This window comes from Mauremys mutica, chromosome 3 (genome assembly GCF_020497125.1).
Source record: "Mauremys mutica isolate MM-2020 ecotype Southern chromosome 3, ASM2049712v1, whole genome shotgun sequence".
In the NCBI taxonomy this organism is placed as follows: domain Eukaryota; kingdom Metazoa; phylum Chordata; order Testudines; family Geoemydidae; genus Mauremys; species Mauremys mutica.
In genome coordinates, this window is record NC_059074.1 from 121034713 (window position 1) to 121056683 (window position 21971).

The 21971-nt window shown below is 39.3% G+C and overlaps 1 protein-coding gene across 6 annotated transcripts in view; it reads left to right on the forward strand.

Annotated features, from left to right (window-relative positions):
- Positions 1 to 21971, forward strand: part of MAP3K4 (mitogen-activated protein kinase kinase kinase 4) — a 165595-nt gene that overhangs the window by 116479 nt on the left and 27145 nt on the right. For 3 of the 6 annotated variants that reach the window (XM_045010684.1, XM_045010679.1, XR_006578215.1), the window contains exons 12-17: positions 1126 to 1287; positions 2446 to 2579; positions 8085 to 8163; positions 11417 to 11495; positions 15728 to 15824; positions 16780 to 16896. In XM_045010684.1, the coding sequence (XP_044866619.1) occupies positions 1126 to 1287; positions 2446 to 2579; positions 8085 to 8163; positions 11417 to 11495; positions 15728 to 15824; positions 16780 to 16896 (668 nt within the window). The remainder of the gene's footprint in view (positions 1 to 1125; positions 1288 to 2445; positions 2580 to 8084; positions 8164 to 11416; positions 11496 to 15727; positions 15825 to 16779; positions 16897 to 21971) is intronic. The other 3 variants (XM_045010680.1, XM_045010682.1, XM_045010683.1) reach the window with 3 other exon arrangements.

Consider the following 21971-nt stretch of genomic DNA (forward strand, 5'->3'; position numbering starts at 1 on the left):
TTATTGTTTTATCATTTGAATCTCATTCACTGGTATACATTAAAACACAAATGGCTTAAAAGCTGTTGATGTGATTTGACTCCAGTGATGATAATAGACCAGTACTCTGGATTTATCCTTTGTACAAGTTGTTGTAGGTCGTGTTTTCTGTCCAGTCTCCATTGTGTCACACAAATCACTTGTGAATGCAACTTTTGAGCAATATCATGTGCATGTAAAAGTCATAGACTCTACACACACAAAAATAGGAAGCCAGTCCGTATTACAATAGACACGTGAACCAGGGCAAAACAAAACGTTTCATATAAAGGGGTCACAGAGTTGAAATGAAGTAGATTCTCTAGTTCTTGCAAACTTCCTGTGTTCAAAATGTCAGAAAAACCAAACTTCATTTATTTTATATATAATTATAGAGATGATGGAAAAATAAGGAGAATTTTCAAAACTGTGGACAGCAAACCTTAAAATGCTTTTATGTGACATGAAAGTGGGTAGGCCTACAAAACCACAGAACCAACGGAAACGAGGATTTACTAATTGAAGGTGTCATGGCTGTCCCCAGATTTCCCACTGAAGTCAGTGGCACCCATGCTCACACACCCACGGATAGAATTTGACTCTGGGTTATGTTTTATATAGATAGTAACAGTAGTGATCTTTTTCTAACTCAGCCAGCTCTTACTGTGAAATGTATTTTCTGAGAATGTGGCATTTATTAATTAGCCATTTATTTATTTCCCAGAAAACTATAGATTTTGGTCAGAATTTGATAAAATAGCGCTGTAGCCAAGAAACAGTATTTTAAACAACTGTTTGGTTTGTATAGAGCTGCGTAAGTTAAGAATTGTTGACTATATGAATAAGTGCATCACCTGCTAAGTCACATAATTGTAATTCATGATTGTCTTAACACATCTATGGGTGTACTCTCTTATAAAATCATCCTCTTATTACTGTGCCTTCATCTTCACCCAGCATTTGTTTTATCCACTCTTTGACTGTGTCTCCTTACAGTGCTTAGCATAACGGGCCCCCAACTGCTTTGGGATTTTGGCACTACTGTTCTACAAATAATATTAATTCAGTGTGTCTCTTCAACTGAAGCTGACTTTTTTTGTTCTTCAGAGCGATGCATTACAGCTATGCAATAAGATAAACTGTGCCATTGATAGAGTTGATCGCATGTTCACTTCTGAATTTGATGCTGAGGTTGATGAGTCTGAATCCGCCACTTTGCAGCAATACTACCGAGAAGCCATGATTCAGAGTTACAATTTTGGGTTTGAGGTAAGTGAGCAAAAGGGAATGCATTTTTTGTAGTAAAATAATGTTTTTAGCCTATTTTTTGGGGGAAACTGATAAAATTCAACTCTTTCACTTACAAAAATTAGTGAATTATGCTTTTGAGTGAATTCTGTTAATTCTTATAAGAGTATATTATGGTGCAGTGCAAATCTTTTCATGGTGTGAAAATTAAAACTTTAGACTGCATAAGAGAGAGAGCAGATCTGTTGAATCTTCCAAACTCTCAAACTCATTGAAACTCTTGTTTTGGCAAGGCATTCCTAGTTGTCACTCTGAATTTAAAGTTTAGTCCTTTCAGGCTTTGTTGACAAATTTTTTGCAGGAGGTCAGAAATATTCTGATGTGAGCTGTGTCATTTGATCTTTCTCTGCCTCATTTTTTCTTTCTAGGCCCATACAAGCTACTATGTAAATGCAAAATATTTTAATTTTTTAATGTTGAACCCTTATTCTAAGGTTCTCTTTAAACCCTTTATGTCAGTGGATGCAGCTCATCAGTGCCTGCCTTATTGCGCCAACCAGGAAATGTCAGCTTCAGGCCATTTCTGATATATTTTCACTTGTCTGATTCCTTTAAACCCTTTATAGATACACCTTTGAGACAGTACACACTTCACTATGTACAGAGTCTTTGTAAGAATGGTCTTCTAAAACAGCCCATGTTCCTATTGAATCTTTTAGTGCACATATCTACTATATATCCAAAGACTTTATTCTTTCCATGTACTACTTAAATTAAATTTGCCTGTAAGGTATGAGTATTACTCAATGCTAGTTTGAGACTTGATCTATATGATAGCAGAGCTGCGTATTGTTCCCATCTAGACAACATAATTCTTACTTGGTATGCGCATTGTTTAAAAGTAGTGCATGCACACACATAGTATGCCACATGGCTGAAATGCCACCTTTTTATCTTGGTTCTTTTGCACTAAATGTCTTGTATTTGGGGCTTTCCCTCGAAGACATTGTTAAATAAATAATCATGGAAATTGTATGGATAGAATTAACTATATGAGTGTGAGATGTAATCATACTTTCTTGTAATGTTTTATTAGTGAGCAGATATTTCAGTAGATATTATATATAATGGTTTGATTTTAATTTTAATACTTGAAGGATAATTTTTAATATATTGTAGTACCATAAAGAAGTTGTTCGCCTGATGTCTGGAGAATTCAGGCAGAAAATTGGAGATAAGTATATCAACTTTGCCAGAAAATGGATGAATTATGTACTAACAAAATGCGAGAGCGGTCGAGGCACGAGACCCAGGTAATGGTTAACTGGGCACCGTATCACAATATGATGTGTTGCTCTTTTCTTAAATATTATGCGGGATATTTCTGCATTGATCAATGAATAATAGCTACGTCCCATCGTGAAATTTTCCATAGTAAAAGTACAAAGCAAATTACTACCCAAACTGCTTAATGAGTTTTTCTTTCCAGACTCCTTGCCCTGAGTGTTAGCTGTCACAGAAGAGAGAGAGAAGAGGTATCTGAGATAACTAGGGCCCAAACCATTCAAAGCTTTCAAATTAAGGGCTGACACCTTGATGAAAAATTACTATTTGGTCAGGAATCAGTAAAGATGGCAGAGCATTAGTGCAACATGCATTCTTTGGGGTGGTCCTGGTTAGACAGGTGATGGTGTTGCGTGGCGAATTACTATGTGTGCAGCATTGGATGACTTTTTCCTCAGTAAGAGTTCTTTGTATTAATCCAGCCTGAAGGTGACAAAAGTGTGGCTCACAAGTGACTAGGTCTTCTTCTAACAGGAAAGGCTGGGCAGTCTTCTAACTAGATGAAAATGATAGAAAGCATTTTGCCATTGTTTGATATTCAGGGACAACAAGAAATCTACCAAGACCTTGGGACTACATACTATTTTGAGCATTGGATGGCAGGAGTCTTTGAATGAGGGTGTGGTCATAGTTCTTCGAGTGATTTCACATGTCCATTCCACTTCAGGTGTGTGCATGCCCAGTGTACCAAAGTTGGAGATTTTTCCCTTAGTGGCACTTGTCAGGGCAGCACACGCATGTGTGTGCCTTTTGTGGCTTTGTACTGCTGTGTGATTTATTTCCCTTTATGCCACCCCTCTGCCCTTTGTACCACCCTTGCGCTCTCTCAGTTCCTTCTTACTGCCGTTGTTGGTAGTCTTGAGTGTGTTGACTTGCTTTGCAAGTGTTTTCCCCATCAGGTAATTTGTTCTCTTGTATATAATTAGTGTACTCATCTATAGTTAGTTAGCTAAATATTTAGAGTAAATTTCATTTGTTGTTTTACTTAATTTGAATAGAACATTTGGGAATCAACACACTAAGTACTAACTCCCAGTACCAGGGCATGCCTCAGTCTCTCGACTTTAAGGCTTACACCAGCTGCAATAAGTCTGTGCTGGTGAGTGACCCTCATTCCAGGAGTCTAAAGTGCCTCAGGGAGGATCACATCAGGGACTGTTGTCAGATCTTCCGGGACTTCAAGTCCTGGACTAGAAAGGATAGGGAGTTGAGACTGGGTAACCTTTTCATGGAGTCCACCTTGCATCCATCATCTGAACCTTCCCCCTTAGGATAGGTACTGAGCACTTCTTCCATCAGAAGTGCTCCTCCAGACATAGCATAGTCTTGGTACTGTTCCCCTTCCCCAATGTCCAGGAAGGAGCATAAAAAACATACCTCAAAAGTATGCCCGGTTCCTCCACAAAATCAAGGTCTTTGGTACCGTCTGCCAGCAAGCAAGCTGGATGGTAAGGTAGAGTGTCCTCCGATGATTGACAGGTCCCACTACCGACTTCGTCTTGTCCAGGGTTATTGACTCCATCACCAGTGCTGTTGAGACTGACTCCTACTGTGGAATCACCCCTTCAGTGCAACAGCCTCAGGGGGAACCTCGTGGTAATGACAACACTGAAGGCTTACGCTGTGGCATGAGATCTGCTATGCCTCTTGGTACTGGGTGCTCCCGCAGTACAGGAGACAAGTCATCCGGTACTGATATATCTTCAGTCTTTGTTGGAGTTACCTGCTAGTAAGGTCCAACCCTCGGTACCAGCGTAGCCGACTTCAGACAGTCCAGTGCCACCTTGCTTGGTGCCATCTAGAGGCAAGCCAATTATGCTGTCCCTGGTACCAACATCTTTGGGATACACATCACCAGTCTTCAGCACTGCATAATACCACGTCTCCCTAGTCGGGTGACTCAGGGTCTTCTTCAGAGTCTGCTGTTGGCTCCTGTGCCCCTCACTCTTGGAATAGAAGGTGTCATTCACCTTCATCGAGAGGATTGTGCCCCTGGTATCTGACAGGTGCCACAATGGTCCAGGGACATGGATCCTTGGGCTGATAGAGGTTAGGCTCCAATACTCTACCATGGTTGTATTGGAACCCATGGGATTTCCCCACCACCAACCTCTGCTCTCCAGATCTCTGAGCAAACGATGGGATAGCTATCATGAGGCGTCTCAGGAAGTTACCCTGGTATCCATGCCAGTACTGAGGAACAACCTTCCATGCCACAACTTACACCTGGGGAGGTACAGGAGAACTCCAGCTGAACCTTTTTTACACTTGCCCTCCTCTTCATCTGATGAGGTGGTGTTGAATGGATTGTCCTCCGTTCTTCAGGATGACTGCAGGGCCTACTAAGAGCTCCTAAAGAGAGTTGCTTCCTCTCTAGATATCTGGGTTGAGGTAGTGCAAGAGAGTTCCAATAGACTGGTGGACGTACTGGGGTCAGCAGAGCCTTCCTGTCTTCCTCTACCTATAAATGAAGCCATACTAGAATCTACAAGATTGCTGTGGCAAACACCCTCTCTCTGTCACTGACAGTCAAGAGAACTGAGTGCAGGTATTATGTCCCTTCTCAGAGCTCTGAACATTTCTACACTCATCTCTCACCAGGTTCTTTGGTTGTCTTGGCAGTAAATGAAAGAGCTTGTGAGGGATGGCCATCTTCTACCCCAAAGGATAAAGGAGCAAAAAGGCTCAACTTTTTCAGTAGGAAGATTTATTTCATTGCTGGCCTGCAGTTTCATATCTCTAAAGCGCAAGTCTTGCTGGCAAGATATGATTACAATCTCTGGGATAATGTTCTCATGGACAAGTTAAACAGAGGATGCAAGATAAGAGTTCCTGGCTGTCTTGGATGAGGGTAAACTCATAGCTAGGACTTCTCGCCAAACTACGTAAGATGGGGCAGATTTGGCAACCAGAACTATTGCATCCGCAATAATGATGCGCAGGCGTTCATGGCATCAATCCTCTGGTCTTCCACAGGAGGTCCAGCAGACTATACAGGATCTTCTTTGTGAGGGCCCCACCGTATTCTCGCAGCAGACTGAGGAGAAGCTTCACAGTCTCAAAGACTCCAGGACTACATTGAAATCATTGGGGATTTACCCTCCATTCCCTATAAAGAACCAGTTTCTCTCTCAGTCGAACCAACAATACCCACCTTTCCTGCCTACACAAGCTTGACCACTCCAGGAGCAAAGGGGAAAAGCTACAGGATGAGCCCTCCACTTCCTCATTTTATATCTTTGTCCAGACCTTCTGGAGAATCCAGAAAGACCAAGCAATGTGTTTGACTACCTTGTTGAGGGCAAAATATCAGTCTGTCTTGGGCTACTTTCTCCTACCCCTGTTTTTTCCAACAGCTTAGCCCACTTTCAGTGTGCTTTGGGCCTATATTACCACAGACCAGTGGGTTCTAAGCACAGTGGAATGGGGATACACCCTTCAGATTTTCAATCCTTCCCTATCCCTCTTCAGAGACCTCCTCTGTGAGGTCCAGTCTCTCCTCCATTTGGGAGCCATGGAGGAAAAGGATTTTATTCAATTTACTCCCTGATCCACCTCAGTCAAGCAGTATACTTACCAACTTTCCTAAGCCCCATTCTCTTCAGGATGAAGAGAGACTCCATACCTGGAAGTTAGAAGGGTGTTAGTGTTTTACTTGGACAGAACTAGGTCATTTAGGTCTTCCTCCCAGCTGTTTGTGATGGTTGCAGAGAGGATGAAAGGCCTTCCAGTCTTGCCCCAGAGAATCTCATCCTGGATTTCTGAGTAGTCTGTCAGTCACTGTTCAGGTAGACTCTGAAACCCACCTCCAGATTGAACTTCTTGTGACTCACCTGAAGTGGCATGGACATGTGCAATGACTCAAAGAAAGGAAAAAATGGTTACTTTCCTGTTCTGTAATTGTTCTTTGAGATGTGTTACACATATCTGTCCAGTAAGAAGGAACTGAGGGCATTGGGGACAGCCCTGCCCTTTATACCACTGTGCAGCAGTATGAGGCCGAAGAGTTTGCATGTTCTGCCCCAACAGATACCGCTAAGGGAAGAATCTGACTGTTGTACTGGACACACACACACCTGAAGTGAAATGTTCCTGTGCAACACATCTCAAAGAATAACAGTTACAGAACAAGTAACCATTTTTTCCTGTAGCTACTCAAAGTGCTTTTTTCTTCCTGCCAACTTCACCTCCTTCCCAGATTTAGCTTAAGCCAGCTTTCTTTCATCCATATTCCAGTTTTATGCAGATATTTGGATTGTTGGGCAGTAGGATTGTCTGCTCTGAATGAGAAAGATTTAGGCTTGTGTGTTATCAGCATATTGTTAGCAGCGTTGTCCATGATGTATCTCAATCTCCCCCTATGTTCAGTAAGAGGGGTAACAAGATTGAACCAGGTAGAACACCACACCTCAGACCTCTTGAGGAGGAAGACAAGCTACCCATCACCCCACTCCCAGATTGATCAGGAGAATTGGGACAGCTGACCTAGCATAACTGCACCCTCACTTGGCTTCCATAGATGGGACAGCAGTATTTTGTGATGGTTGATGTCAGAAACCTCTATAGGATTCAGTCACTTCTGAATGAATGTCTCGTGCAGATTACAGCTAGAAAGAGATCATCCACAAGTGACAACTGCACTCCTTAGTGCTTCAATCTGAGCTGAAACCCAATTGGAGTAGGTATATAATATTAATACTGGTCAGATTCTGCCTAAGTCTATGTGCTAGTACCATGTCTTTGATTTTGCCCAGAAAGGAGTTGTTGGCAACTACTTTAATAAGGAGTCACTAAGATCTTATGTTGTGGGCTGGGCACTTTAAAATATATTGTGGGGAATGTATATGTACTACTTAAAACATTAATGGGCTGAGGTGTATAACCAGGCCTGAAGAAGGTAGCCTACTATCTTTATTTGGTGACATCCATATTAAAAGTCCAGAACTCAGAATTTCATGTCCATTTATCACCTGGCTAAAGATTAATCCCTTAGCAAAAGCCAGGTACTTCACTCTGTACATAAATCCAAACTGTTATACAGAACTTTTGTTAATATATGCAAGTAAACAGCAGTCATTGGGTATGTCTACACTGCAAAAATAAACAAACAAACCTGCAACAGTGAGCCACAGAGGCTGGGCCTGTTGACTTGGGCTTGCGCTATGGTGTCAAAATAGCAGCATAGACATTTGCGCTTGGGCTAGAGCCTGTGCTCTGAGATACACATCTGCCTTGCAGGGTTTGAGATCCTGGGCTCCAGCCCGAATCTGAACATCTGTACTGCTGTCCTGTAGTGTGAGTCCTGCAAGCCCAAATCAGTTGATCTGGGCTCTGAGACTTGTTGCCAAGGGTCTTTTTTGGCAGCGTAGACATACCCATACCCATAACCATGTATATTAAGATAAGTCACTAGAACTCATGTGACGTTTATGTAATTGTTTTTAGCTAATGAACAATTATCTTCTGCTTGACAGGTGGGCAACACAAGGTTTTGATTTTCTTCAAGCCATTGAGCCAGCCTTTATTTCAGCTCTGCCTGAAGAGGATTTCTTGGTACGGAATTAATTGTTCTCACATTGTAGCCCAACCTGCTTCCAGTTCAGTTTCAGTCAATAAAATCTATTGTCTGTCTGTTATCAGGGATATTTTCTGTGCTCTTACATCTGATTAATTGTTGTTCTGAGACTGTTCTATATAAATCTAAATGCTGATTACTCTGATTTAACTTGCAAAATTCTGAATAGTGCATACTAATGACATCAATATACAAAAAAAATAAAATTGTGTCATATTTCTGCAGTACTGAAGCCTTTGTATAGTAACTACATTCACAATCTGGGATACTTGGCAGCAGTTTACTGATGAGCTGTTAATTTACACTCAACCTAATATTGCTTTCTATTGGATGCTCTGAAATGTATCCTTAATAGCCCTAGTTCATGTATGGCGCAAACACAAAACATTACAATCTAACTGTATTTCTTAGCTAAATCATACTAATGTACAAGATTTAAAATTTGAATCTTGCCTTGTTACTGTTAAATTATATGGTAGAGAATAGTTTGTGTTTGGTTTTGGGGGGCAGGGGTTGTTTTGTTTCTGTAAAACAGAATCCTGGAAGCTTTAGTTTTGTAATCTGGTATGTTTTAGCTCTGCAGTGGAAGTGAAAGTACAGCCCCCACAAAAGTAGCAGAACACAGAGAATAATATTGATGTCGATTGATTTGTCTGCATTTATTTAAAGAAAAGGACAGGTTACTAAAAGTAATGTGACCGGAAGCCTGTCCCACAGTCACTATATCATTATCTCTGCAGCATTTTTCAGCTGTACTGTTTCAGGAGGCAAAAGAGCATTGATCCCCAGTGGTAACACACTGTAGCTGAGCCACTGTTAATTAGGAAGCAGATCATTATGAACAAATTAAAGATACATTATGAAATACTAGGGTACAGTAATCTTATTAAATAAATACTGAAACTATAGCATTCATCCTTTTCCTTTAATATTATATTTAAAACTAAACTGGCTTTTAGCACAAAAATCCTGAAGCGGACTATATTCCAATGTTTGCATTGCTGGGAAACATAGTGCTTTTAAAAAATTCCAGTTCTCTTTAAATATGATCTTGATAAGCTTGAGCATCATGGCTGATACGTCACACAAAATGTAAAGTTCTAGCTTTAAAAACTAGCCCCAGCCTGTTATTTTTTCCCCAACTTTGATGCAGTTTCTAAAGTATCTATAACAGTTTGATGGATAGTACAAGTTTTTTTTTTTTGTTTTTTGTTTTTAATAATCTAGTTGTCCTGGCACCTTCTCATGTGATCTCTTCAGTTCTCAAGCTCAGGAAAATCTTGTGTCAGTATTTGGATCAGAGATGTCGAGAAAACAAATATAAAGTGGTTTTGGTGCTTTACAATCATAGTATTCTTTCCTATGAATGTCTATGGAACCAACACCTCAGCTAGTCTTGAGGGGAGCATTGTATAGTGTGGGGAGCTATTTATATGATAAAACCTGACCACTTGTGGTTGTTGAAAGATAACTTGGCACTTTTTCAAAAAGTGGGATTTGCAGTGGGAACTGCACACAAACATCAAGAGAGTACCCTAGTAACATTCGGGATAACTGAGCTAAATTCAGACCTGGTGTAAATAGAAAAAGGCTGAGTTGAAGTCAGTGGAGGTTGTGCCATCTTACACCCAGTTTCAGTTTAATAGATTTTTACAGTGAGATGGGACATTATGCTCTAGACTTATCTCCTGTATAACACAGGCCATAGAACTTCACAGAGGAATCCCTGTGGCAACACGAAACTCTCTGTTTTGAGCCATCTATATATATTTTAGAAAGTTATCTTGATTTAAAGATTTAAAGTCTTCAAGTGTTGGAGAATCTATCACATTCCTTGATATTTTCTTCCAATGGTTAATTACCCTCACTGTTAAAATACATCACTTTATTGGGGTCTCAGTTTGTCTAGTTTCAGTTTATTATGCCTTTGAATTGCTGGAGGCATTTTAGCAAGGTGGAATAATGTTTGTCTGTACTTATGACCCTCACAGCAGTTGTAACTGAGCACATTAAAAACATTAATAAATTTGTCCCCAGAAAATACCTGTAAGATAGTGAAGCATTAGTACACCTGTTTTACAGATGAGGAAACTGAAATATAGAAAGATTGAGTAACTTGTCCAAGTTCTCTCACACACTGTGTAGCATCCCAGTTCAGTGCCTTAACCCCACAAGACCATCCTTTCGTGAGAGAATTGCTGATGTTGTGGGTGGACAGAAGAGCTTACATTAACAAAAGCAATTTTTCTGGGTCAGTGTTGAGCACTATATCTCAGAGTGAACAGTATCTTTGAAAGTTGTCAGCCAGGTCTAATACTTACCTCTGTGACATAGAACACTTTTTTTTTTTTTTGGTAAGATAACGAAAATAAGGCAGTTTATTCAGTAAACATGATACTTAGTTTTATGGTCTTTGTCAATGCTTGCATATAACTCCTACTAGCATTATAGTAAAGAGGGGCTGTTTTATTGTATATCATTGTTGATGCAGTGTTGTTACAGCCATGTTAGTCCCAGGATATTAGGAGAGAGACGGGTGAGGTAATATCCTTTATTGAACCAGTGTTTGTTGGTGAGAGAGACAAGCTTTTGAACTTACATAGAGCTGCTCTTCAGGTCTGGTCAGGTTTCCCAGATCTGAAGAAGAGCACTGTATAAGTTGGCAAGCTTGTCTCTCTCACCAACAGAAGTTGGTAGTATAAAAGATATTACCTCACCCAGCTTCTTTCTATCACTGTTCAGTCTTTTTAACTACTTAATTCTGGCAAGTCCATTGCCGGACAGGAGTGTCTAGCAATGAAATCCTAACTTTTGGCTCCAGAGATTTAACTTAATGGAACAGATAGAAGTAGTAGTATCGCACGTGACAGATTATGCATGTATTAGTACATTTTAAGCAATAACACCTTGCCTTTGTGGACTTCACCCCAGGATAATTGACTGTTAGAGAAATCATGTTGTAGTCATTGTCTAAGCTACCTCATACATTTACAAATATATTTCAGTTAGCGGCATACATAACTATATAGATCATATCCGTTTGAAGAAATTTATTTTGGGGATTTGGGATTTTTAATGTCTGAACACAAATTTAAAGGCTTGATCAAAATTGGAAAAACTAGTAAACCAAATTTTCTCCAAATCTAGATAAATGATTTTTTTGGCAATTATCTTGTGTAGTGTACAATACCATATCTTTAGTTTGTTCGTTTGTTTGTTTCTCTCTCCTAGAGTTTACAAGCTCTGATGAATGAATGCATCGGCCATGTAATTGGAAAACCTCACAGTCCTGTTACAGGTTTGTACATTGGTAAGACAGCAGTTCCTGGCATTACTTCTGGAACTTAGCTACTGTAGTTTGTATAAATAAATTTGAAAAATAACAATTTGATTGTAAGTTCATTTTAAAACATTAAAGTTAACAATAAAAAGGTACTTTTAAAGCTTTTCCTGGTTGTTCTTATATGAACATTACTGTCTGAGTCATCATTAAACTGTGGAAGTGTTAACACAAGTAATGTGTAAAATGACAAAAGTCCATATTTTCAGGTAGTGTTTTTTTTGTTGTTTTTTTTTAAGTAAATCACTCAAGTGATTCCTCTGACTAAGGGCAAGTCTACACTACAGAATTAAGTTGACCTAAGTTATGTTGATGTACAGTCACTGCAGTAATTAAATCGCTTTTGCATGTCCATGCTACGCTCCTTGTGTTGGCAGTGTGCGTCCTCGGCAGGAGCGGTGCACCGATTTAACTGTCAGCGTGGGGCATTGTGGGACGGCTTCTGAAAGGCAGCAACAGTCGATGTAAGCCACACAGCGTCTACTCTGACACTGTGTCAACCTAAGTGCTCCGCCTCTCCTGGAGGTTGAGTTCTTAAGTCGGTGTAGTGGGGGAGTAACATTGGGGGGGGGCTACATTTTAGTGAAAACACTTACAGAGTTAGGTCGATGTAAACTGCCTGTAGTGTAGACCAAGGCTAATTAGTGTCCTTAAATGGCTCCCAATAGAGTCCCATCAAATCTTCAGAAGAAAATATTATGGCTGTGAGGAGTTACAGCTTTGGGGAAAGTCAGGGCTCTATAAAGGCCTCTACTGTAGTTGATCCCATTGCAGACAGGGGCAGCTCCAAGTGCGTGCTTGGGGCGGCAAGCCGCAGGGGGCGCTCTGCCGGTGCCGCGAGGGCGGCAGGCAGGCTGCCGTGCTTGGGGCAGCAAAATCCCTAGAGCCACCCCTGATTGCAGATAAGAATAGAAGAGTGAAAGGGTGGCTACAGCAGAATTTCAGATTCAAGTCAGAGGCAAATGTTTGTAAGAGCAAGCTAATTATTCTAATATAGTATATTATTCAGTTGGGGGCTTGTCTGCAATGGCAAGTCACTGCATGGAAAGACAGGGTCTGAATCTACAGAGCAGCTCTTTGCCATGCAGTAATGTCTTGTGTGGATACTGCTAAAATGCACTGAAAGCCAAGCCATATTCCAGGACTTTTAGTGCACTGTAGCAGTGTCCACAAGTGACATTACCATGTGGCAAGCTGGTACACTGCAGATTCATATCCTGGATTGCCACACAGTAACTTGCCATGTAGACAAGCTCGAGTGATTTGGTGTGTTCTGTGGAGCAATTTCCTTGCAATGCATTTTTTATTTGTTTATTTTTATATTTCATGGAAGCTTTGTAGACACAAGTGGTAATGCAGATATTTAAATTGTTTGAAAATAAGCTTTAAAATGTTTCTTGTTGTTTAATCCAGTTAACACAAAACAAACATTTTGCCAAATCTAAAATGAGCTACTTCCCATGTGGGCTCATAACCTCCATTGAAGTATTAAATATGGCATTGTATCCTTGTTTACAAATCTACTTCTTGCCTAAAGTTACTATTTTCATTCCTAACTAGATATATATTTCCATGTAGCGAGTGTCATAAAATTATGCCAATTTATTTTTTAAAAGACAAATATTAATATTACATTAGTTTGCATTGAACATCTACTGGTTGTAAATATTTTCATAAATAAGATTATCTAATGACTAACGAATTAGTCTTCTTACATTTATTTTGGTTTAGTATTAAAAATGATTTCTATTTATTTGTTAAAATAATCGTATTCAAACGTGATTCTGGATAAAGAGTATACAGCAATATGTTTGTAATTACCATCTACAAGGGGAAATAGGTTGGAAACCATTTGAAAGAGCCAGAGTTAAATGTTAATCTGTGTAAAATGTTGATACTGTAGCTGCAGGCTATTGTGAATATCTTTATTAATTGTATGGCCTAAGAAAATGCAGTGTGATTCTTTGTAAAATATAGATTAGAAGAAGAATTGCCAAATTTGTAATTCAGTGCATCTAAAATTATCATCAGCTATATTATTGACTCAGAACTTTAAACTGAAGTAAGCAAATGTTAATTGCAGAGTTTTTCTTTGATGTTGCTATTCAGTAGTGTTGCTACAACAATAGAGATGTGACATTCAGTTAGGCTTTAAATGCAACCAAACTGCCTTGCCAACAGAGTATTTCTGATTGTACCTGGAACTCTTGTAAACCTTCTTGTGATTTGTCAAGGTTAAAAATGTCCTTTGTTAAAAAGGTAAACCTCTGTGTTGTGGTATTTCATGCATGAGGAATATTAATTTTTTTTCACACATATGTTTCTATCTTATGTCCTTGTAGGAGACTTCTGTGCTGATGTCTGGTGCAGTACTTCCAGTATCTTTGTTAGATTGGGGAAGATATAACTTCCAAAATCATTTTGGCTGCTTACTGCCCACACTGCAATTATTGTTTCATTTTAGCACCATTGTTGCGGTTAAGAATGCTATCTAGTAATTTCTCTCATTTCCCGCCTCCTTGCCAGTGCAATTAGTCATTGTTAGGCATTCGTAACTCTCATTTTTCCTGAAGTTGCATACTGGTCCCTCATGTTTTCGCATAGTCTTGACACACTTCACATGTGTTAAGGCATAACATGGAGTAGGGGGCACCTGCTGGTTTCGAAAGCATAAGCAACTCTTCCACACCATGATGAATGAGGGCAAATGGGTTTAGATGGCAGGGGGAATGAAGGGATCAGAGGAAAACAGGAGAAGGAAGAAGCATGGGTATTGTGAAAAGTACAAAGAAATGGCATTGGGAAGAGAGAAAGTAACAGGGTTGAGCTGAAGATATCACACAGGGAAGGAGGGAGGGAAGCAAAAGAAGTACAACTGGAGGAAAAAGCATTGTCCCTTTGAGTTGTTTTAAGTTCCGTGAATTTAATATCAAAATAGGACACTTATTTGCAAGTAACAAAAAAAGATAAAAAAAACTTTACTACAAGTATCTGTTTAACTGATTGTGACTGTAAACAGGGTATAAAGTTCAGTGTGTGTGCATAAGTCTTTGCAGTATTGGGATAAAACCCTGTATTTAATGTACAGAAAGATAGATAGCGATATACCGATATCTAACTTCTTTAAACTGGAAGTGTCCAACTTTTTGGTCAGTTGCACAGTATTAATTATTCATTTTGGTTGCTGGGAGGTATGTTTTTTATTATAGCAGGGTAGCTGACTCCTGTTGTGATCCCCCTGTCTGCAGATCACATATCAAATGTGCAATTTGAAAGAAAAATGAGCAGTGGCCTTCTTGAGTCTAGAGCTAGGGTTCATTTTATTATACATCAGACCAACAATTTGGGTTGTAAATTTACAAGCTACTTTTCTGTCCACAGAACCCTTATCCCACTCTGTGCTTTCCTTTAGAATGGAGTTGTTAATGTACAATAAATACTATTTAGAATAACTCAATTAAGTGTTCGTGCTCTTCATATAAGTCCTTAGATTCACAGTGAAACTAGTTCAGAGATGAGACTAATGTTCATTTTGGTTAAAACAATGGTTTTAGCATGCATATGAGCCCAAATACTGAAACACTTGCAAATGCTGCTTCAGCCATGACTTGGCTGACAACTTTTAATACTGATAAAACTATTTTATTTAGCTTACTGCGTATATGCATGGCATTTGACCAGCATGCTTTGCTTTTTATAGTTGTCTAGAAAATTAATATTTCTGATACCAAGAGCATCTTATAAAGCAATAGTGTTGGCATTATTCAGTTTTTAACATGTTGTTTATTTACTGCATAAAAAAAAGTAATAAATTAACCCTTTCCTGTGAAGTTGAAAAAATGAAAATACAGTTACAGTATTTTCATTAAATGCACATCCTGTTACAGCTATTTTTTCATTCCCTTGATTGTTTTTAATGGCTGTTTATATTTTATAGAAGCCTGATGCTGAAAGTTATTACTATGATTAGTATTACCTTTATAAGTGATTTATTTTAAATGAGTTTTTTGGGTTTTGTATCTACAAAAGCAATAAAATATTTTGACGTAAATAGAAGCTGAATTTATATTATATAATTGCTTAATTTGTGGGGGGAAATCTTTAACAAAATCACATAACATCATTATTTTAAAAATTTTTCATAACCGGTGTTTTTCCTGACATTATAATAATATCTGTGTGTTGACTTCTACCATTTGCAGCTATTCATCGAAACAGTCCTCGTCCTGTGAAGGTACCTCGATGCCACAGTGATCCACCAAATCCTCACCTTATCATCCCAACTCCTGAAGGGTTCAGGTATTCAGCACTTGTCCAGATCCTTAAATGTCAGCTTTCTCCCCTTTCATTGAAAGTTTGATGTTACTGAAGCTGTTTAACTCAGGGAACTAAATATTGTTTCTCTAAAATATTTGTTCTGATAAAGCCAATACTTCTGTTTTTGCAAGAGGAAAATCAAGGAGATTTTTTTAAAAAGCGTAAAAGAAATCTGTGTTTTAAAGGCATGCCTTTGGAGATGATGCATTTTCTCATTTGTTTAATCTTTGATTGCTGCATGCTTTCCAACTTTAAAGTCATTCTTTGTTTCCTCCTTTACAAAATTGCTTTGGGAAAAGAATATTTTATAATGAGATTCAGTATTTTAAATACTGGTAGTTAACTAGCTTTTTCCCTTCCCCTGAGTGAGTGAGCATGTAATGCCTCTGACTTTGCTTCTGTAGTTTAGTTTACATGAGATTTTCAAAGATAACATCCTTGAATATGGTGGCATTTCTGTATCTTAGTGTTAAATAATTTTCAAACTATATTCACATAATTGTTTCCCATTAAAAGTTTTGGTCTAGAAATAGGGCAAAAAATTAAAAGCTTCCAAACTAATTTTGCCATACAGCCTTCCACATAAACAAAATAAAGTGCTATATTTTCAAAAGGGCTGTAGCCCAGCCTCAGAATATGGATCCAAAATTTTTCAAAACCAGGTATTTACACACACAAATTGGGAGCTATTCTAGAGGTAACTGTTGAAATGTTGGCCTAAAATATTAGGTGATTGTTTGCCCATTGACTACTCTGCTTCTAAAACTTTTGGGACCAATTTTTTTTTTTTTGGTAAAATAAATTAATTTTTCCCCCACATGAATAAACTTTAAAAATTGACACTGTTTTTGATTGTTTCGCTATCTTATTTTTAAATTAAATTTTCAACTCCATCCACTTTTTCAACTGTTTCCTGAAGTCTTTCTTCTCATCGCAGCACGCGGAGTGTCCCTTGTGATGTACGGAACCATTGCAGCGCTGCTGTCAGTCGCCCCGCTCCCATCAGTAGCGACTCAGCTCAACCAAAACCTGTCAGCAGTGCAAATGATACCAGGTAGTTCCACTCCGCAACGCAGAAGTCTCATTTCTGTTTACATCACCCATGCAAATTGCTCCCATTAAATACATTCCATTAGATAATTTAAACAGTGAAATTCCATCCCGTCATGTGCTCTGTTCCAGTGGCTTTTTCATCTGTGTTCCAGTTCTGTGAAATTATTATACTATAGAAGTGCATGTTTATAAGTCTGCACTGAGCTAAAACAAGATGGTAATTTGAACATACAGTTTTGACCTTACATATTGGTCAAAAGACTATACATTAATTTATGCAGTAAAAATACTCTTGCAGTTAACATATATGCCATTCAGTTCCTCAGTAGATTAGCTTTGATAGGTTTATTAGTAATTGATAAATGTTCCCTGCACATGTATTTCTCAAGGAGGTTTTAATATGCAGCTTATTGTTTACAATTAAATTGTAAGAATTTTTAATATAATACAGAACTGGGGGGAAATGATTTTTAGTGAAGAAAAATACTTGTGAAAATTTCCTGGTGGCAAATACAGAGTACTACAAATAAGTTTTGTGGGTGGATTTCTACCTGTGGTTTCTTATACCTGTGCAGAATAAGAACATGACCAAAGATGACTTTCATTTTTCAGAGCGGTACCATTTTCAAAGAATGTCAGTAAATTGCTGGACAAATCTATTCCAGTATCTTCCCATTATCAGGCTTGCAACATTGGTGTCACATTTTTCTTTGTCCCCTCACATCTGGCCACTTCCAAATGCTGTTGGTTCCGCCACAGTTTTTAAGTCTGTTTTTTCCTCTGTATCCTGACCACAAAAATCCTTGTTGATGTCTTGGTAATCTCTTGCCTTATCTACTGCAATCTTATCTTTTCCGGCCTCTCCTTACTCCCCTGCAGTCCATCCAAATAGTTGCTAAAGTCATCCTCCTCTCCTATGATTGCTGTCACTTGCTCCTCCTTGCCTTCTGCATCAAGTTCAAACTCCTTGTTCTCATATTCAAGTGTCATCCTAGTCCCCCTCTCCGTACCTTCCATTCAAGCCTTCCTTATATCCTTTCCACCCTTCTCCCCTCCACTCTTTCCCCTCATACATTTCTCCCATGTCCATGTTCAAGCTTCTTTCCCCTTGCTTCCTGTGCCTGGTGTAATCACATTCTTACTGTGTGCTAACTGACCACACCTTATCCCCACAAAAAACCTGCACTGCTTTGAGTGTAGGCCAGCTGTCTTGCATCATTATTGTGTTTGTGACAGATATAGCAATTTCCTGCAATATCCTGAACAAACCTTGTTGAATTACGTTTAAGTAACTTAGAAGTTCATTTTATTAAAAATGCAAAAGTTTGTGTTACTGTGGGATTGTATGTAACGTCCCTAGGGAGGAGACATGACTAATGTAAACCCTGAGAAGTGTTATCATAGAATCACAGAATCTCAGGGTTGGAAGGGACCTCAGGAGGTCATCTAGTCCAACCCCCTGCTCAAAGCAGGACCAAACCCAACTAAATCATCCCAGCCAGGGCTTTGTCAAGCCTGACCTTAAAAACCTCTAAGGAAGGAGATTCCACCACCTCCCTAGGTAATCCATTCCAGTTCTTCACCACCCTACTAGTGAAAAAGTTATGAGCTTCAAAGGACTGTTTGAAACATGTGCCAGTCAAGAATGAACATCTAAAGTTAAGCAGGTTTCCCAGGAAATCACTAGTGGGAGGTGAATACGAATATAACTCCTCCAGTTTTGCAAGAACTTAGCCTTTTGAAGCTTCACCCAGTTGGAAGGGACCTTTATCTGCTGATAACCTGTTACATGAGGATAAGATCAGAGGCCCGAAGGAGTGACTTACAGATTCATGGGTGTCCTTATTCTGAGCTAAGGTGGTCATGAACATCACAGAAACCCCCCTGGGTGCAGTTCGAAGGCCTGTTCACCTGCTAGAGCCCTTGTTGGAGTTGGGGTGATCTCTGGTAAATTTATTAGAATGCGTGTAGGTTTTTATTGTTATGTTTTCTCTGTAATGCTTTCACTGTACGAACAAATGTTCTTGCTTAGGAAAAGCTGCGTGGTAGTTTATAACGGTGGGTAATTATGCTGTTGATAGCCTCTGAAGAGAAAGCAAATCAGGCTTGCTTAGGCAGTCTGACTGGATGGAGAACTCACAGCGAAGGCAGGGAACTCTGTGGCCTGGAAAACACTCCAGTCAGGAGGGAGAGAGACACGGTCCCACCCAGGAAATGTAACAGCGGGGGAGCTAGATGCCTGAAAGTGGTTCCCTTGCTGGATTGCAAAGGGGGAATACAAGTCTGGTGCCCCGGAACTATGACAGTGTTATCTAATTCAGCTTGCAGGCCCCTTTTGGCTGAGACCACATCTGCCTCCACAGCTCTGAGCACTGTGACAATACTCAGCAAATAATCTTGGGAGTAGCAATATCATTAGTGTTCTACTATTGCCACCTTCCTTATAGTTCAGGCAAAAAAAAAAAAGGAAGGGAACAATCTGTCAGTGGAACTTTCATATAAGGACTGTAACTAACTTCCTGTGTGAGTTGAGTGGGAAAGAAATGAACTTCAGTTTTAATTGTTCAGCAATTTTCTAGCAATTTTGTTAACTTGCATTTTTGTGGTACTAAAATGTTCATCACAACCATCCTTTGAAATAACATCTGTTAAAAGCATGAGCCACACTTTTAATTACAGTAGCTAGTAACGGTGCAGAGTTATGATTGAGTTTGTAAGTGAATAGCAGATATTGTTTAAGACCTCTTTAGTATTTTGACATTAAGAGGATTTATGCAGTTAGAATACTGTTAATTATACTAGTCAAACAGTGACTGTATCTGGAATCTCAAGATTTCTAAATACCTCATGGGTCTGTCTTCTTTTATTTGTATGGGCATAGTGCCAAGAGCTCTGTTGTGCTAGTCATCATACACACCTGCTTCATGCTCTGAAGAGGTTACAGACTCATTTGAAATAAAATGCAACAAGCGAATGTAGCAAACATTAAGAAGCGAAGGGGAGGGAGAAAGAACAAGACAACAGTAATAAGATTGCATGGTTACTTAGATGAACTATGCATGCAACTTAATTAGTCTGAACTATTCTAAAGTTTTTTTTCTTATTTTTAATAAATAATATCAGCTATCTGCTACTCAACCAACCATCCTGGTTAGCTCATTTGTTATAGATGGCACAATAGAAGCAGGTTTTGAGATATTTGGAGCAGAATGGATTGTGGCCTTGCAGATAATTTCAGGGGGAGTGTTCTAGGCATAGGATGACAGTTCTTTTGACATAAAGCTCTAACTAGCAGATCTTGAAAGTGTCTTGTCACTTCACATTCTGTGATTTTTATGCTAAAAGTTTTGATTTGCATCCCAAAATGGTCTCTACATACAGAAGCTGGCTGTACAGTACACTCTGTGTTCACTAAAAGAACAGACCTGGTCTTTGGAAGAATACTTCTGGATGCTATTTGTGTGTTTATCAAACATTCTCTGTACAGAAGACCCAGTAGTAGTGATCAGCAATGCCAAGCACTTTACAGATCCTTTTCATGGTTTACAGACAGAAGCTCTAGCAGTTTCAGAAATCAAGAGAGCTGTGGTTGAGTAGTATTTGTGGTTTCTAAAAAACACGTATAGAATCAGTCCATTATTAAATATTCCTCTTATGTTACAGACCACATAAAACCGATTCACCCTATTCTCCTTCTGTCCTGCCCCCGTCACATTTCCCCTGGAGCATGTGGGTTACTTGAAGTGTTGCCTGAGCAGCTGCTTTTTGAACAGGAGCAACTGAGGGATACGATTATAATTTTTGACTATCTTATGCTTTGGTGTGATGTTATACTATTGCATGTAACTGGGACAGACTTGTAAATCATGTGTGATGGCGCACCCATGTACTATGGCATCTGTAACAGTTACCATGTGTGTGTTTCTTATTTTCATTTTTTAAAAACTGAGTAAAAACAAAAGAATTACACAACAAAATGTTTGTCAAACTACAAAAGAATCGAATGATCAACAATAGTTGATGGAAGGAAAAGAAATAAGAAATATACATTTCAAAGAACTGAGACTTCACTTCCCTTCACTTCACTTCTTAAGAAGTTTGCATGCTGTTCTTGGAGCCATCTACCTTGCAACTCTTTTGGGAGTTAGGAATAACAAACTGCAATGTTTTCTTAGAATCATAGAATCATAGAATATCAGGGTTGGAAGGGACCTCAGGAGGTCATCTAGTCCAACCCCCTGCTCAAAGCAGGACCAATTCCCAACTAAATCATCCCAGCCAGGGCTTTGTCAAGCCTGACCTTAAAAACCTCTAAGGAAGGAGATTCCACCACCTCCCTAGGTAACCCATTCCAGTGCTTCACCACCCTCCTAGTGAAATAGCATTTCCTAATATCCAACCTAGACCTCCCCCACTGCAACTTGAGACCATTACTCCTTGTTCTGTCATCAGGTACCACTGAGAACAGTCTAGATCCATCCTCTTTGGAACCCCCTTTCAGGTAGTTGAAAGCAGCTATCATATCCCCCCTCATTCTTCTCTTCTGCAGACTAAACAATCCCAGTTCCCTCAGCCTCGCCTCATAAGTCATGTGCTCCAGCCCCCTAATCATTTTTGTTGCCCTCCGCTGGACTCTTTCCAATTTTTCCACATCCTTCTTGTAGTGTGGGGCCCAAAACTGGACACAGTACTCCAGATGAGGCCTCACCAGTGTCGAATAGAGGGAGAGGCTGTGAATTCTTATGTGCACAATCTGTATTTTAAGTTGAACTCTGATCACCCATGAACTAAATAAATAGTAGTTAAAAACTAACTATGGAAACCGGAAATCTGTAGTATTGTAGTAGCATTGAAGAGAATTGTAAAAGCAGCAGAGAGTCCTGTGGCACCTTATAGACTAACAGACGTATTGGAGCAGGAGCTTGGGTGAATTTCACCCACGAAAGCTCCTGCTCCAATACGTCTGTTAGTCTATAAGGTGCCACAGGACTCTTTGCTGCTTTTACAGATCCACACTAACACGGCTACCCCTCTGATAATTGAAGAGAATTATCATTCAAGAATGACTATAATGAT